General features: G+C 32.2%; 1 protein-coding gene across 3 annotated transcripts in view; it reads right to left on the reverse strand.

The window, feature by feature from the left end:
• Positions 1 to 19,536, reverse strand: part of LOC128239428 (uncharacterized) — a 139,062-nt gene that overhangs the window by 40,260 nt on the left and 79,266 nt on the right. Inside the window, exons 1-2 of one of the 3 annotated variants that reach the window (XM_052956052.1) lie at positions 13,191 to 13,238; positions 3,574 to 3,912 (exon numbers count right to left, since the gene is read on the reverse strand). In XM_052956052.1, the coding sequence (XP_052812012.1) occupies positions 3,574 to 3,639 (66 nt within the window). In that variant the 5' untranslated portion in view covers positions 3,640 to 3,912; positions 13,191 to 13,238. Of the gene's footprint in view, positions 1 to 3,573; positions 3,913 to 7,782; positions 7,905 to 13,190; positions 13,239 to 19,536 lie in introns of those variants that run through there. The other 2 variants (XM_052956051.1, XM_052956050.1) reach the window with 2 other exon arrangements.

Genomic DNA, 19,536 nt, shown 5'->3' on the forward strand with positions numbered 1-19,536 from the left:
TTCCTTAAATGTCATCGCACTCTGTTTTTTCACAGAGCTAATAGTGACAGTTTTATCTTGATTATTACAGCATCTCTCTGATTAAGAAAAAGGGGTATTGAATATTTTATTGGGACAATTTAGCTGTACAATTCTGCACAAAGATTGTAATTATTACAAGGAAGGTTTGCATCTTAACGAAAGCTTTGGCAGAAGTTATCAAATGTTTATCATCTTCATCATTATATTGTTCCTAAGTAGTACTGTTGTTGAAATGGAAAGCTTTCGCATTTGCCATATTAACAAACATTTTACATTGAAACGATATATATATATATATTTAATATTTTTATGACGACATGTGAAATGCTGATTCATTGGAATCATTCGTTCCAAGTATTATGATGCTAGTTACATATTTTACGACTTTTGTTTACAAATTTTCACGAAGACGACGCCGAGAACGACAAAAGATATGGCAATACGCTGAGTTTTTTCCGTGAACTTTCCGAAATGAGTATTATGTTAAAACTGCATTGCTATGTATAAAACTAACATATTGGACCACTTATTTGGAGGAAATCGGAAAAGCCTACACTTAAATTAAAACATAAGACGACTAGTTTCAAAAGGGTACAATTTTTTCTCGATAATTGCTGTGTAGAATATCAAATGATTTGTTTCTGTCATTAATGATGGATGTATCAATATTACTTAAACTGTTTTGAACCGTTTAAGCTAAACATTTTTACCATATTTTTCATCCAAAGGCATGCATAACTTCAATGAACTATAATAAGTTATGATGTTTAAATTAATACACACCCCAATCGCAGCTCGTATTAAATGTACATGCAATATTTTGTTTTGAATTTACAAAAAGAACTGCAGCAACTGAAGCTGATCAAGGAATGTAAAAAAATATCAAGAAAAACGTCGTCAGGGTAGATATACGATCAAACGCATAATATAAACTGATAATCACCAGTGAAGACTGTTACATAAGCTAAATTGCCACATCACAAAAGAATGGTACAATATTCAACAATTTTGCTTACGCCTCTTAAGAATGTTACAGTCTGTTATTTAAAATGTCCAAAAAATAAAACCCGTTTTGTGAATTAGTGTAAGTTATTAGTGTCTTATGGAAAAAAATGCATTTAGCGCAGTACCCGAAAACCCCCATATGTAAACACAACATAAAAACATGTGGAAAGAGAAACTAATGATATAATGCCCTTGTTCTTGTATTATGAATGTGCGGTGTGTATGGCCTGTTTTGTAGTATCTTCGGTATAAATGGTCAGTGAATTGGCTTCTCTGAGTAGTGTTTGACCACTGTCATCTCATTTAAATGAGACAGCAACAATGTAAAGACTTTTTCTTATATCGTATACTGCGTTATGTTCAATATGCTATATGGATAGTTTGGCGCCATGGAATCGTTGGTTAAAAAAGTGTCAAAACTACTGATACCTATTTCGATTTAGATTGGGGAAATTGACCGAACGTTGCTAATGTCGTACTTGGTATCAGTATTGATTTGAATAGTCAATAACATGGTACCATGGATTTTATCCCTATTGTAATGTTCGACAGCTCTTTCGGAGGATATCCCTATATTACAAGACTCCACTAGCCTATCCATGGTGTTGGACTTGGTGAGAATATAAAACTGAATAAGAAGTAGGGCATAGTGCACATACAAAATTTAACCCTGGTTAGAGCTACCCTGTTTCATTAACAAGCAATGTAAAGCAATGTCAAATGTTAAACCTCCCAGACAACCTTCACCATTGCTAATGGTGAAGCGGTGCATCGAATTTGCGACTCCTGGGTTGACAGTCAAGTTAATTAGATCTGCCATATTATCATTTGTTTTAGATTGCAGTAATTTGTAGAGCCTAACATCTATGTACTACTTAAAACATGAGTTGATTTTTAACAGGTTTGTTTATTGTATTACCCCATTCGCCTTAATTTTATCAAATACATACTGGAAGGGATCAATGGCATCATTGGTAATATACAATTTCATTAGTCTCCATAAACATCATAAAGTAAAATGAAAGGTAATTGTTAAGAAGCAACCAGCAATCAGTAATAAAGAGCGATTGGCTATAAAATTCCTCCGCTTACATGTACCTTGACATTATCCAACATAGTGTGTATAGTTGCATAGGACCGAAAATATATAAAATACTCATTTCGAAACCAGCATCATTCGTTATCCTGATCTCAGTTGAAACATAATGTAGTATCGTTAAAAAGGGACAAGCTTACTTCTATTCCGATGGAAAATGGCCAAGGACACAAATACAATTTAAAGGTAGAACTTGATGATAGCCTTCTGGAATGTGAAATTGATACTTTACATTTGCTTACTGATATAATTTCAATATGATGATGATTTCAAACGTCCAAGGTATTTAATTGCCATAACATCACCTTATTGAATTCTTGGAATAAAATTTTCGCGAGTATTTACATCAAATAAATATTCCGACGTTGCCTTTTTCAATAACAAACATATCCTGAGAAAAAGCAAATGCATGACACAATTCTTGCCATAAAATAAGCGTAGATCAGCCTTGTTTTTGACAGCCGAAACGTAAATTTTCAGCAACAATATTCCAATAACACGCTGTTTGACAGTCAGCTGTACCTAATGGTATTGGATCTAAATATTGTAGAAGAGAGATGTGGTTAAAAAGTAAATAGAATAACCTGATGACGATTGGTTAAGTTTTAATTAAGTTTGAATCCTTTTATTTATAAATCTATTTTTCGAAATAGCTGAAAGTGTATTACACAAATTAGTAGCAACTTAAGCAGCACACAGAAAGGACTTGTTGTGTGTTTTAATACTGTATATCCAAGTTTTTTTTCTTAAATATTTTGCAATGCAATGAGAAGAAATATTTTGGGGACTTCGCAGTTGATACTCTAAGAGTGAATTACATAAATATGTTTTTGCTATTGTTTTGGGTAGTTCCTAGATTAATAAATTTCTAAAACTTTTAAAAACCTGCAAAAGTCAAATGTAAGGGTTCAAACAAAAAGGCTCCGCCATTTAAAAAAAATCCAATGTGATGAAATCTTGACTTCAAAATTTAGACTAAAATATAAATGGTAAATTCCTTCACTATGCAAATAGACTTTCGAGAATTTTAGAAAATAAAATAGTTCTGACATCAAGATCAAGTTTTAGATAGAAATCAGCCGTTGTTTATTAACTTTAATCGAAGAAAAAAAAATATCACGAACAAATTTCATAATACAGAAAATAAGTCACACAGTTGATAGCTTTCCAACCACATGAACGAGTAATGTGGCGCGTAGATAACGCCGTTAAAACATTCCATTGCCGTCTATTTTTCAGTCTTTAAAAAATGCCTTTGCTGCAATTACTGTTGACGGTGGGTAAAGATCGCCAATGCTATTAAGGCATTAAAACAGTCTTAATACGGCTAATTGTGCGAAATAATAAGACGGTTGGAAAAACATTTCAATAAGCAAACAAAATGACCAAGTAAATGATCGTTGATATCTTTCCATTACATATCGAATATAACCAAATAAATATCTACTCACCGAGTGTATTCTATTAAGCTCCAGTAGAAAAATATACAGCTGCAATAACTGAGGGTACCTCGGCATCCTCTCTCTATTCTCCAATTGTCACGCAGGGGCTCCTCTTTTTCGCGCAAGAATAATGCGTCTGTTGTACGGTTCCATCATTGTCTAAGTAACAATTATCCCTTTATAGCCCGTTTTTCATGCTCGCGCTCCCCGGGGTCCTGTCACACCGCAGGCGAAGAGTCGAGAGACCTTTTACCCTGTCGCACGCTCGAGAGAAAATGACGCTTCAATTTTCCTTATTTTGATCTTCTCTGGAAATATGCCCCAGATACCATGGAATCACAGGCAACCCTATAACGGAAAATGAACAAGATACCAATTTTCAGAACATTTATTTCTCTATTGGCGACAATATCTGGGAAAACGCTGTGAAATTCCGACAAAAGGAAACTACAAAGGGCTAAATCGCTACAATTGGATTTAGATTACACAACTAATGTTGCTAGCTGCAAGCGGCACATGAAAATTTAATTACTACCAGTACATGTAACCTTCCGGGAATGTTACGAGAGGAATTAGCTGAAATAAAACAAAATCACAGAATAAATTGAACACCGAAAGTACAACTTAACCTCATAAACGTTGGCATTTAAACGTTAACACTAGAAACAGATTTCAAGACAGAAAATTGAATGGATGCTTTGTTATACTCAATGTGTTAAGACCTTTGCGCTTGATATTAATAAAATTGTTGTGTTGTTGTTATTGAATATATTGTCTAAAAAGAGGATGCGAAGCACCAATATAATATTTTGTCATTTGGGTTGTCATTTGCTATAAACAAGTAAGTGTATATGAGTGTGTATTGTGTAAGAAGGTTGAACAAGGTTTAAGCAAATAAACTCCAACTTCTAAAAGTGCCAATTAATTAGCTTTTGCAGTCAAGCTTTTGCTTTTAGCTCAACGCGTAAAGTTAAACGATTCTAAGGTTACATATTTAAATTGCATTGACAGCATTAGTATAGTGTAATACATATTCTACTATTTATGGTAACAAAATTAGTGTGCTGTCAGATAATTTGCTCCGAAAACACGGTACTTGAGACATAATATACATTTCCAGAAGCCGAGTACAACCTTATCAGTAATATATACATAATATTGTTTATCATAAATGCCATTGGAAAATGATATACGGATATAGTTATATTTTCAAGAAAGTATAGGAATATTTTTTACCTTTTTAACTTCGTGACCACGTGGCTATTAAGTTTTTTGGTTTTGAACATTAAAGTCAAATAATTATTTATTTGTGAATCTACCTATATTGGGCCTTCTTACACATGCTCGTATTTAAAAATAAGAGCACTGGGCGTGTCACAGTTGTATCCTTTGTATGACAATTTAGGTACAATCTATCTTCTGATCAATGAAAAACTAAAATAAGCGTCGATTCATGGACAGAACGATCAAATGTCAAAGTGTTGGCTATCGGGGTCAAATAATTTCATATGCTTGCAAATTGTAACAGATTCATCAAGCAAAAGAAAACTTGAGAGAAATCGAATAAAACGTGTGACAACTAGTGGTCTTGACGGTTAAATCATCACTGTGAACAGTTGTTCTTCATATCAGTAATCTTAATACTAGTTTAAATCAAGAATATTGGCTTTGAGGAGTTAGTTAATCGAAATTTCATAAAGGCAAATGTAATGTATAAATGCCTTAAAACTGTACATTTACTACCTATTTCATTAAATAAGATAAATCGTTCACTGTAATTGAATCTATGTCAATTTTATAAAACTCATTTAGTAAATGACAAATTATGAAGTATAATTCTAATTCATGATTGTTGATTGAAGTCTAGATTCATTCTAAATCAGTTGATCAGCTGTTCACACCAAAGAAATTCAGATAGCTATTGTTTCCTGTGACAAAACTTACAAAATCTAAACTATTGAACAGATGGTTAAGCAAGAAGTTTATTTCCAGTAAATCAGTACCGCAAATGGTAACACGCCATGGGAGCTTCTTCGACGGAGTGACTTTGACAAGTTTTTTTAAAGTATCCAAATTTAACCTAATTCGACAAAGTTCTGCAGACGTTGATTGATGATCGCAATACTAGTTCGACAGTATCTGGTCAGTGATAAAGCGATGGCCACATGATATGTCAATCTCACGTCAAAACGAAATGCGTTCCAAGTGTGAACTTCACATCTCAACCGGTGTAGACAGTGTCCCTAAAGACACAATAGTTTCATAAAATTATCTCAAGAGATTGTTCTGATATATAGCACTACGATTTAATTTTGGTATCGGCTTTAGACACCTTGACGACAATTCATAAATATCCCTTTCGTCAGGTCCTTTGTGTATACTGATGTCATAGGTGTGAAATAAGTGAAATAGACTTTGATTACAACCTGATCAGTTTTAATCCAACGTTTAAAAATTCTATTAATGGTCAAACGTGTTCAAAGCCACTTCCTATTGCCTAGGAAACGTAGAGCATAACATATACATGTATGTATACAGCCAAACATACGAACGATACTTAACTATACCTTTAAAAATATGTGTTTTCAAACACAGGTCCATTAAATACTACAATGCGAGTTATCTACCCAAATTACGTATGAGCTATGAGTTGCGGAAGAAAATATTATAAATGAGTGGTAAATATTTTACACTATAGGTATTTCTTATATTCAACATATTTGTGTATTGCACCGGAAAAAAAAAAGATATTACTAGCTTCCGGGAAAACTGACATTTCCATTACACACTGGCTAGAAATCGTGTCTGTTGCAATAAAGCTTGGAATCGCTTGGTTACATATTGGAATGAGTTTGTTATGGCAGATAGTTTAGCTCCTTAAAACAGACAGACAAACCGCTGATAATAAATCCTAGATGGCATATTTAGAGGGCATAAACAATTAGTCTGGAAAAAAACGCGAACATGTTTTTGTTCATATCAATATGCTCATTGTCACGTTTAGTTTTTTGCCGCTTTAAGAAAGTAGGGTTCTTTTCGTTTTGGTAAAAGTTTAAGAAAGTGTTATGTTGTAACCACAGTTTCAACGAAAATCACGACTTATTTTTCCATATAAATAGAGATATCTGTTTTTGGATGTACTTACAAAAGTTGATCTTCAATGCACTCAGTGTAATTGTTATTTGGTTGGAGAGGAGGAAAATACCGTAGTGTAGTATGACAGGCCTTTCCGATTCTTTGTACGGCAGAGTAATCCCGTAATGTAGTGTGACGGTTTTTTAGATTATTCGTTTGGCCGATGATGACAATTGACAGGGGCTTTTTACAGGGGGACCTGATAATGCAATCTTGAGCAAGTAGTATCATTCAAGTCTCCTTTCGTATTACAGAAATGCTATTTAATTCAAATACGGTTTCTGGTTTGAATTATTGTAAACAATGTACGTAGGAAACTAGGAGTTGTTCAAAAGTACATTAAACGAAATTAAGGACTAAAATATTGATGTCAAAGTAAGTGTTCACAAATATTCCATAAAATGAACCTACCTTTAATTCAATAAATATATATATATATATATTATCAAACCAAAAGATGACTTGGCTTCTGATAGCATCTGATGAATTTGGATAAAGGTTTAGTCGCAAAGTATGCAATTACATATGAAAGGGATATTTCAGTACCTCAGGGAATAACATATATTTCCGATGGTGAAAAGTATTAGATGCGATTATACCATTTGATATATGTCATGTTCGGTATCATAGAGACTATCCCTCGTGTCATCAGCTCCATTTTCAATTAATATGGATGAAATAATACCATTTCGAATAAGAAATAGTTTAATACATAGCATACACAACCAGCAAGTGGTTTAAATTTGATGTTTTCTTTTCAAAATTGACTCAAAAGGTTCATTGTGCAAACCAGTGTTTCAAATGGATAATATCGGTATTGTCATAATGTGCACACTAAGCATTGAAGACTTTGCTTCCACTACCAACAATAGTTTAAACACATTTAATCTCAAAACACATACCATCATATATAACCAGATTTTAAGTTTAGTGGATTTCAATCAGCAGAACAGAAACTCAAACAATAACTGTTAACACTTTATATTGTTTTGCAGCGTGTACAACAGTAAATTTCCTTTTATTTTTCTAAACTATTTTATTAGCAATGGGTATAATATATTTCAAGATTTAATTGTAACTTACTTAAAGTTATATCGTGGTTTCAAATTGTCATATAAATCCAACCCTGAAAAATATCTTGGAACATAACACTCAAATCTCACAGTAAACACAGATATTTTCATATGCAAAAATACAACTTAAAATGTCATAAGTTTACAAGAAAACTCCAAGCACGGTGACAACTTTGGTAAATGATTTTTATTGTTAAGATCACGTTTCACTCACATGCTGATAGCATATTGGTTCTTGTTAAGGTAAGACAGTCTGATAATTCACATTTAGTTACACCACAAAACCCCCTGTATGTTTTGAAGGAATGGCAACTGAACAAGTGTCCATTGTCCAACGAAATGCGTCGGAGTCACTTCTGGCACTGATCAACCGGAATTGCTCGTGCTATTGTCACTATTGATAATCATTCTAGCACCAAAATTATAACCAATACCAATACCGTTTTTCTGAAATTAATCAAATAATTCCCCTCTCGTAATTTTCCCTGCCAGGTTCCTGTTGATGTTCATACACACAAGATATTTTGGGAAGGATCAATGGCTAATAATAATGTTCATATGAGAGAAAATGTTATACGAAGGTTCGATGGCTGTGAAAAGAATAAGATAATTACTATACATTCGTGAATACAACCTAAAACAAACAGACAGCTTGATATGTCGTTGACGAAAATAAGCTACACGGTAATGCTGCCTGTTAGAAACATAAAAGTAAAATTTTAACAATACCTTTTTAGTGACAAGGAATTATACAGATCAGCAAGTCATGGTAGCAGTTACGGTACTTCTTCCCGAATGTTCTTTTATTAGAAATATGGGCAACAACACATTTATTTGTGAAATTCCCGAAAGAATACGCTTCAGCATGCCCTAATATGCATAATGGTTTTAGTCAACGGACCATTATTAAGACAAAGACATCATTTACAATTATTGCTCATCTTGTACCCAGCATTCTGTAGCATGGTTATATATTAAAAGATTTACGTCACAAAGAATATTTGCATCAATTGAAAATTCATTTATTTCGACGCATCATCTAAAACAATTCAGTGACGATGTTAACCACTGATGTTACGGAAAATTACCTTTTGTCACTACCTTTCTGCCTGAACCATTTACTAATTACATTTCCAAAAACAAGCTTTCTTCCTTAGCTAGTTTCTCACAAACTTTGTTTCCACTTGTACATGCTCTAAGATACAATGTCATGTGAAAAGGGCCTTTTATATAAAATATATACTCTTCATTATACATGCTGCGAAGAAATCTAGGTGCCAATATATTAATGTTGCAAATCTAAATACATCTAGTGATTCAATGTTCACACAATACCAAGAAAAGATCTTTTTTCGCTTACAACTCAGTCCCACGATTAAATGACGAGTTTTGTTATAGAAGCATGAATACAGTGTGTCAGATTATCCTGAGCTCATTAAGTGTAAACGGGATTCATTAACATTATAAATAACGTGCTAACATGGATCCGAAAATGGAAGCCAATACTTTAAAAGTTGCAATGTGTCCAAGTTATTCAAAAGTTTAAAAGTCTCTTTTATTACAGAATAAACAAATTTGTTAAATTAAATAATAAGTCGTTGATTGAGATTTAAACCCTGAATTGGATCATGATTTATTGGAGATAACATTTGAACTTTGAAACAATCTAATAAGATTTAAAAGCCGGAATTGAACAGCCCTAAACTAACTGAACTTGTTCCACCTAAATCCTTTACATTTTTCTTTTAGAAAAATGAAAAAAAAGAAAAATGAAAGCTAATAAGAAATAATAATGAATGTGAAATAGATAGTTTGATAAGCAAACTTTATGTCTATCTACAAAAAAAGTTTTTTTTTATCAAGAAAAGAATAACAAAATAATCCACCAAATACGGAATTTTAGTATGTCTGTCAGATTATTATTTTATGTAGGCCATTCAACTGAGTGATACTAATATTCTAGCGTAGAAATGTAATTAGGAATAAATTATACTTTAAGATAATTCATTATGACATATTTTTAAATGAACATGTCGATTCTATAGTTGCTATAAACTCTGTTTTGAAGTGATATAATTGCTTTTATTTATTATAACGAGTTATGCGATATCTCCGCTTACTCAATCTTGAGCACAAGAGTTCATTTATATTCAAAATGTAGAATATCTTTGAACGGAATAATCTAATTCAAAATGACAATTAGCTGTCTCTCACATATACGGATTCTAAATTGATTGACGTAATTTCCGTTCATAATTTCATAAAATCGTGACTACGCATACATTATTTCTTAAATCAAGTTATCAAAACCGATTGAAATTCTGATTCATGGTCTTTACGTATGGACATTTTGTATTTTAACAAGGCAATGTTGAATAAACTAGTCTAAATTTGTAAGTCATATAAAATTGCGTGAAGAAGAGAAACGGTGAGACTGTGTACATGAATGAAGTAAAACAGATGATTACTCAGCAAGGATTCGAAATATTATTTTTCATTTATTTGATCAAAATACAATGAAAATTATCAGGATAAGCCAAACAGCTGAATGAAAACTGCTTATTTTGTTCGAATAGTTTTTATTAATTTCCCTTTTTTCGGATGAATTTCGATAACATTGTGAAGTACCGTAACGATTTGTTTTCGTGATGAATCCCCCGTCACTTTCTTAATTTAAAACCAAGAAATTATCCATTTACAACAAAATGTAATGCTAAAATGTTGCGTGATATCTGTTTCCCCAGATGGAGTTTCTTTATAGGATTGTTGGATGTCCGATGCAGATGTTTTCCAAGCTATTTATAAGTTTGTCTACCTTCGCCCTTCGGCATATTAATGGCGCATTGGACTTGATAATACATCAAACAGGCCTTCAAAAACCTTTAGCATAAGCAAAAAGAAAACATGTAAACCGTCTTCGTGTTAGTAAGATGATTTCTGATCGGCACTTTGGTGGAGGACGCGAACTTTGATAGTGTTTTAATGGTTTCTTTAATTAACCTAAAATGAGAAGAAATTGTTGACAATGATTGATTTACTTGAAGAGGTGCTTGCTGTAATCTGATCAGTGATAGAGGGATGGCCACAACATAGAAATCAGTTTTAAGTGTGAAATAAATGCCTCAACCGTGTAGATCTAATCTCTAAAGACTCGTATGGTGCCTTCGACCTTTCACAAATGATTGTTTCGAACACATTCAAAGCAACACTTTTAATTCTAGCATTAACTCTTAACACACTTACACTAATAATGTAAAACCCTTTTTCTTAAGGATTCATGGATTACCGGTTTGATATGCTGGTGTGATATAAATGAAGTAGTGAAAATTACCAGACAGTAAACTCTTTTTCATTTTATTAATTGTATTAATGTAGTCTCATGATATACTGTATACTTTTATAGATCAGTAGTTCCACTGAAAAAGCTTTTTATGGCCACCTTGTCCACATAAAAATAAGCTACTTATAATAAATTTGAGGATCAAAGCCGTATGTTTTATGCGACATGTATAATCAATGTGCTATGAGAACGCAGACATTGTATTTAAATGTCTTATCACGGTTTGTCCAAAATTAAATAAATAAACAAATTGCTATTGATTATATGCTCAGAAGGAAAAGTTTAATCAGTTCGGATGACACGATATCAATTGACAGGGGCGTTTCAAAGGGAGAACTGATAAATGTTATCTGGAGCTAGTCATGTTGTTGAAGTCTTATTTATTTTTTATTTACAACAATTATACAAAAATGATAACTTATACAAATGCCATTGCCGGTTTAAATTATTGTGGACAGTACTCGTATAAATTAAGAAGTTAATAATAATTACCGGAATAAATATCCGAAATTTTTAAATTGATGTCAAATTAAGTATTTGCAAATATGCTAGATGTTAAATCAATCTACTTTTTAACCGATACATATCGTACCAAAAAGAATATTAACTCTATTAACTCTTTTCAGTGTCAATACAGCAATTGAAACTACACGGAAACAACAAAAAACACGACATCGCATGCGAATGAATGATTAAACCTTCTACTTTATATGACTTATGGTCAATTCCAAAATAAAGTTTAAATATGCCGCTGAATACAAATTGAAACATGCCTTACCTTATAAAAGTATTGTATTAAAAGGAATATTAGATGCGATCGTAGCTGAGAATTTTTTGAAAATCTTATTCGAGTATATTTCGAGACAATACAATTTCAGCTTGTGATAAAAAATTGTTCTTTAGATTAAAACTAAATAGGTTTAAGATAAATTAATTTTACAAATGACTTGTTGGAAAGTGCAAAATTAGACTACAAAACAAACGTATTACAATGATCCAAAGGCTTTCCTCGTATTTCAATCGAGTCCCAAGAGAAATTACTTCAGACTTATTCAGGCACTGTCTTCAGTGGTCTAATTTGTATTCAACACCGCCTTTTGAATAACATGGATATCTAGAAATATTTAAATTCTCAAGGGGAGAAACTAACAACACAGATTGAAGTAATTCTGGATTTTAAGAGAATCCTATGTTTTCAGAGGGTGTTTGAGTCGCAGATGGTGCATTCATATACATACGACTGAATATTTCGGTATTTCATTCAATATGTCTATATTTAACTATTTTTTTCGATTCTAAAATCTTAAGTTGTGCTTGTTCAATTTGGTTTAGATAGTGTTCGGTATAGGTCTATCCGCGTGTCAAGATCTCCGTTATGCTAAGCTTCATTTGCACCAAAACATCATACATTATGGATTATCATATCATTTCAATAAGACACAGTATAATGCAAAGCATACACAGACAACAAATGGTTGATTTCTATGTAATTTTACAACTAACTCAAACAGTTGTGATTGTTATTCAATTGAATGTACGTATGTACGTGTTGATCAGAAACATAAACACAAAGAATAACGGTCAACATTTTATTATATTTTTTAGCGTGCAATACGTAGCATTGTCTTCTCTCTGTATGTACGACAGAATAGTACGACAAATAGTTTATAAGCAATTGGTAATATAATGTATAAAGCTTTCAGTGCCACTTACATGTCCTTATATGTGAGTCCATTATGTTTTAGAAAAGTTAAATTACATTTTTTGTACGTAAACCCAAATGACTTCTCTTTTTCACATTTGTTAACCCTTAGTTTGATTAAAAAAAATGCAATTATCGCAATAACAAACATTCCACAAAATCGTTTATATAATCGAAATTTAGCACACACAACTTCATAATAAAAGTTGCATAACAAGCATTGATTTAAGTTCCAAACTTCTTGGTGCTTTATATACTTATGATTTCCATTTTTAATTAAGATGCTATGGTTTTAAATATTTCTTTTAAACCAAAAAATCATACTTGCAGTGTTATTTTCATGAAATATTTCTATTGAAAGATCAATTATATTTACCTGAAGAAGGGAGTAAATAAGCCAATTAGAATTGACACATTGAATCGGCGATTTTTCCTAAGCAACATTGGTGATTTTCCATTTAAAAATGCTTGCATCGCATAAATAAATTAACATTTAAGCCGAAGTGAAACATTAAATGCATTAAAGAATATCGTTGTTTAAAATCATAACATAAATCCTTCACTCAAGATACTTTGGAACATATAACTCAAATATGTCAATTTACAGTGTTTAAATACTACTTTAAGTGTCGGTAGTTTCCAAAACAAATTCAAGTAACCAGACAGCTTGGGTAGATAATACATTTTTAAGTTAATCTCATTTAAATGCCGACAACATATCATGTCTTTTTAGGTAAGACAAGCTAATAAAGCTTAGTAAACGACACCTAGCAAACACCACGTAGTATTTAAATTAATGATAACTGAACAAGTGTCCATAATGATTGCCAAACGAAATGCGTCGGAGTATCCGTTAGCACTGATTAAAAAATGCTCGTGCTGTTGTCACTATTGATAATCATTCGAGCACCAACATCATAACTAACACCGGTTATCTGGATATTATAAAATTATTTCCACTCTCGTAATTTTCCCCGCCAAGTCAATGCCAGTGTACGTTTATAACAGTGTAATGGGGAACGATCAGTGGCTAGTATTAAAGTTGATAGAATGAAACACATCATACGAACGTTCAATTTACCTTTCATGGCTATGCATATTATAAAATAGTTACCATACATTTGCCAATGCAAATGTTTGCTAAATAACAAACTAAGATTTTCTTCTCAGACAGCTGGATATGTCGTTGATGGAAATAAGATAAAGGGAATGCTGTATGCTAAGTAACAGGAGATGAAGTGATTAACGATAAGTTTGTTTAGAGACACACGGTTCCGGAAGTCAATTAATAACATAAAAACAATAAAGCATTCGCAAGTCATGCTTGCAGTTACTCATTCCCCCATTTTTCTTTTATCAATTTTTCAAAATATTTTCGGAAATACTCAAAATTCACATCTGCTTAATACAAATAAACTGCTATTTGGTTTCAACAACCTTTCAAAAGAGGTAAACGTCCTGATCTAAAGTGAAGTGCAACGTTGGATCAGGACTTCCCAACGGTTTAGCTAATTTAACAATCGGTACCAGGAGCTCATCTTTTCCCGATCTCTCTTTCTCTCACATAAATTTCTTCTAGTAATCTTTCCCAACTTAAATAGTGCAATATAGATAAGACATTATTCTCATTGTTTTTGCTCATAAACACTTTTTCTTGATTTAGAATGTGGCGTTTTTAACTGATGTTGGTAAGCCTCGTGACCAAATCCCTTTGCATGTTTGATTTTGTAGTGTCAGTTTAAATATTATTTTTAACTTTGCAATGGTATTCCTATTGTTCTCGTGCAATGAAATATTATTAAACTAATTTTCTTTAAAAAAAAATAAACAATACTCACTTAATTTGTCAAGTTTTACTAATAAAACGTCCAGCATGCCCTAATATGGCTAATGTTTTACGGACCATTATTTACCAAGGCAAGACGTCATTTACAATTATAGTCATCTGACACACATGGTATGGTTAATTCGTAGAATAAGTAAGCTGTACAGAAATGTTTCCATCTATTGAATAAAGTAAGATAATTAATCTACGATGTTACCTACTTATGTTTTAGACAACTGACTGTTACCACTTTTTTGTCTGGGACACACTCCGAACAATTCTTGCTAATTCCATTTCCATATATATTATTTCTTTCCCAGCTCATTTCCTATAATAATTTTACTTGTTCGTATTTAAAATACATTCAAATGTGAAAATGATTTTAATATAAAGATTGTGAAGAATTCATGATGGCAATATTAGAATGTTGCCGATTGAAATACATCTAGTCGTTTAATGTAAACACGATACCCAGAAAGAGTCTTGTAATCACGCTTCCAAGATAATCAACAATGGTTTGTTTTCGGTAATACCTTAAGTGTTTTCACGGGGTTCAAACTCAGTCAATGAGTTGAAGGACGTATTTTTTCAAAGAATCATGTACATAGTACATCAATTTATCCCATTTGTCGTATTTCCTTTAATATATTTTTGTTCAGCTACCTAGTGTAAAGACAGTACAGCCGAAATTGTATCATCATTTATTAGAAATATAAAGAAATATATAATTAATACCTATAACAATGTGAAAATAAGATCAAACACACGGTGGCTTATATTATTTCGCAGCAATCTTTGAAAAAAAAAAGAAATAAAAAAAGTTTAATCTGCCCTTGGCCCACATTCCGTGTAAGCCCTGTATCTCTAACATTCGTAATTCGAAGAATACAAGGTCAAAACAAATAATTATGAACGTAAAATATCTATAATTGCAAACAAAATAAATGTCCGTTTATAATTATAAACTTTCTTATCATGTAAAACAATATTTATACAACCACCCATATATGGAATACTAGTATTTCTGTCAGATTAATCTTACGGGGGCCTTTCGAGCCATTTTGCTTCCTTTTTAATCTAATGGCAATTTGCTGATTCTCAAATATACGGTTTCCAAATTGATTGACGAAATTATGAATAAAAAAATCGAATTGTTACAACTGGAATGTTATGTTTGACATATAATGAGATTAATAAGCGATACCAATTACTAACCAGTTCAGGTAAGTGAAAATATAAAATACCTTACACTCATATATACGGGTTTCATATGCGTCATTTGTATTTCCCGTCCACAATTGTGACGTCACAAATCCCTTGCTGTTTTTCTTCGGAAAATAGACATTCAAGCAAGTTTGAGGCTTTAGTTAAAACAGTGTCAACACCTATCGTAATGCACAAAACTTATCATTTTAAGCAATCTTACTAAACGTCATAACAAGGAACATGAAGTTAAATAAGAATTATTTTGTTTTGTATTATAACAAGCATTATATGTAAGTTTTGCATGTACTGAGGTTAAGCGGTATAAGTACATACAGTATGATTATTTCGACAATTCTCTCTTTTTGTTATTGTTCAGAGTGTTTTCTTGGACTGTTTCAGCACAAGCACACTGCGGTTCGTTTTAATTGAGAATTTCATTTTCAAGTGTTAATAGCATTAAAGGCAAGTGCTATATGTGAGTCTTCAATAAACTATTCCCTTGCCTAAGTACAATATTTAAACAAAAAATCAATTAAAAATCACCAAGGCATTAGCAGTTTTATTTTACTTTTTAATTTTTGAGACGCGCAAAATATAATAAGAACGATTAAATCATAGTTGATATCATTTTTGATATAAACATAAATACGTTCTTAAGGAGATAGCATTCAGTAACACACACACCATCAACACAATGGAAAATCCTAAACAATCAATGACACTTCCGCCTACACTTACACACCTAACACATCTTTTATGGTAAAGTACATCCTCCACAAATACGAAGCTGTTTGTAATCCGTTTTTCATTAATTGACAACATAACGAATTCTGAAATTTGGTAGACGGTGAGAAGCTTGGACAGTGTATTTATGGTATCTTCGTTTAACCTAAAATGTGAAGAAATCATTAACGTTGATTGATTCATTACCAAAGGTACTTGCCGCAATCAGGTCTGTGATTAAGCGACGATCGAAACATAGAAAATCAAATTCAAGAGTGGAATAAATGTCTCAAGTGTTTTACAATATGGAAAATATAGGCCCTTAAAATCTAAATTCAGGAGAAATAAAGAGAAGTAACACATATTAATAATCAGTTCTTTTATCTTTTCAAACAAAACAAAAATGTAAAGGGTGTCACCAGCGATATTAAGGTTCTTTATGACTAGGAAATTTTGAGCCACGTTAATTGGATAAATAAAGGCTGTTTTTATATGTACTCAAATTATATGATGTTTATGTAATATGATGAGTAAAACCTTACAATGCATTGATATTTGTTTTGCATTAGCTTTTATTATGGCCCTTTTAAATATAATGGTGTTAAAATGTTACAGCTTTGGACGTGCCACATATGTTCCCATTGTTTAATAATTTTAGTACAATCCAATAGCTGATCTCAAAAAGAAATAACCATTAATGCTTTGAAAGCACGCCCAAATGTCGGAGTTAAACTATTGGCATTTAATCATTTTTATGCGAGCGCTCTATAAAATACTAGGAGTGTATAGCTATATCAGACAACTGTATAACATTGTAACAGATTAGTCCAAGAACTAGAAACCTAAACAAGGAATAAATTGAACGTGTAAAAGCTATCTAACAAACGCATTTATCAAATATCATTGTAAATATTTTATCTCGAAATATGTTTTTTAATATTAGTTTTGTTCGAGGGTGTTCACATCTGCAGAAATTAAGATAGCTATTGTTTCTTGGCAAACCCTTAAACGTAAAAGTCTGGAACTAATGAACATTTTCAGTTGCATACTGATGGTAAAGCAATGAGTTTGTTTCCAGTAAATCAATTTGCAAACAGTTAACGTCATGGAAACTTATGCCTTTTAAATTCAATGACGGAGAGACTTTTACAAGTGCCTTTGAAGTATCCAATTTTTACCTTATATGACAAAGTTTTGTAGACTTTGTTGATGATCGTAAGACGTGCTTGACAGTATCTGGCAACAATATATGTCTATCTCACGTCGAAACGAAATGAGTTCCAAGTGTGAACTTAGAGTCTCAACCGGTGTAGGTACGTTATAACTAAATCCAAAATAACAGGATGTGGTCCAGGATGCCCTCTCTATATTTCTAAGATTGAGGTTACAACTTCAGATTAATATTTTGTTTATGTCTGAGCTATACACAAAATGTATGTCGTACTTTAAATTTAGTCCAACACATGCGCTCGGAGGGAAAAAATACTTAATATCTCAATATCTAAATTAATTACTTTTTGCTGGAACTAGACTTTGCTGACTTCCGGCCCAATGCAACATGGATTCCTTGAAAAATAAACGGTGCAAAACTTCAAAATGAGAGACTTTTCTTAGAAGAAACGCGACATCCTTTTTAATTGTTTAAATCCATTGGGTTTGATCTGAATTTTTAATGGAAAAGTACGGTTGTCATAAATGTGAAACGCTAGAAATAGCATTTGTTCCAAGCAGTAGCGTTGTCTGTTTGCATTCAATATATAGGGAAATAAGAAGTGAATAACATGTGAACAAAGTCCCGCAAGACACAACAGTTTCAGAAAATTAACTTCAAGACATTATTCTGCCATCTTATATAGCAATACGTTTTTGATTATGGTATCGACTTTTAACGCCTTGCCAATAATTAAATAAACTCCTTTTCTTCGGGTCCTTTGGGTGTACCGATGTCATCGGTATGAAATAAGTGAAATATGCATGTTTTAAAAATCATCAACGCTTGATAAATTGGTTTATCTACAGTCAGAAGTATTCATATAACATAAATATAGATAGCTTCTTTGTTTTCCCCGGAGGGCGTCCATATATACAGGCGAAATATACGACTGATATATACATACATTTTCTTTCCAGTGTATGAAACAAACGTTGTTGTTATACAGTATGTTCTCTAAAAAATAAAAAGAGGGGTTCAAACAACAGATCAAAAAAATGATACTATACGATAACTATCTTCTCAAATTTCATATTAGATTTAGTTTCCAATTAAATAGTATCTCAAATGAGTGGTAAATATTTCACTCTGTGTTTTTTATATTCAATAAATTGGTATATTGCACCAAAAACATGCATTCATAAAATAACAAGTTTCTGGGAAATCTGACATTTCCATTATACAATGGTTGGAAATGGCGTCTTTGGTAATAAAACTTAGGAACGTTTGGTTACAAATATGGAATGTATTTGTTTATTGCCGATGGTTTTGGAACGTTCAAACAGCTCATAATTTATTCTAGTTGAAGAGACGTCAGCTTAAGATGGCTTACATACAAGTGTTAAAAAGACACACACACATTTTTACTTTCTATCAACATGCTCATTGATACCTTCTGTTAATTTCCTCTTTGAGAATTATTGGTTGTTTCAGAAAATATTTTCGCTAAAACCATAGTTTCATAGAAAAATAATGATTCAATTTCTCAAATCAAGAAAGAGATATATGCAACCTTACGCATTATCAGACAGAGTAATCCCGTAATGTACTTTGGCAGGTATTTCAAGTTCTTTCTAAAATACAATGAAAACTCCAGGGACAAGCCAAGAAGTCGAAAATATAAAAAAAATCCCTGTTTAGGGGCACAATGCAAGGGCCCAAAGGATAATGAACTATGGCAGCGTAATCCCGTAGCGTTCCATTTTCTTTTCTCTTTCTATACGTCAACTATTGTATGAGCAATAGGTAATATTATCT

Source organism: Mya arenaria, chromosome 6 (genome assembly GCF_026914265.1).
Source record: "Mya arenaria isolate MELC-2E11 chromosome 6, ASM2691426v1".
In the NCBI taxonomy this organism is placed as follows: Eukaryota; Metazoa; Mollusca; class Bivalvia; order Myida; family Myidae; genus Mya; species Mya arenaria.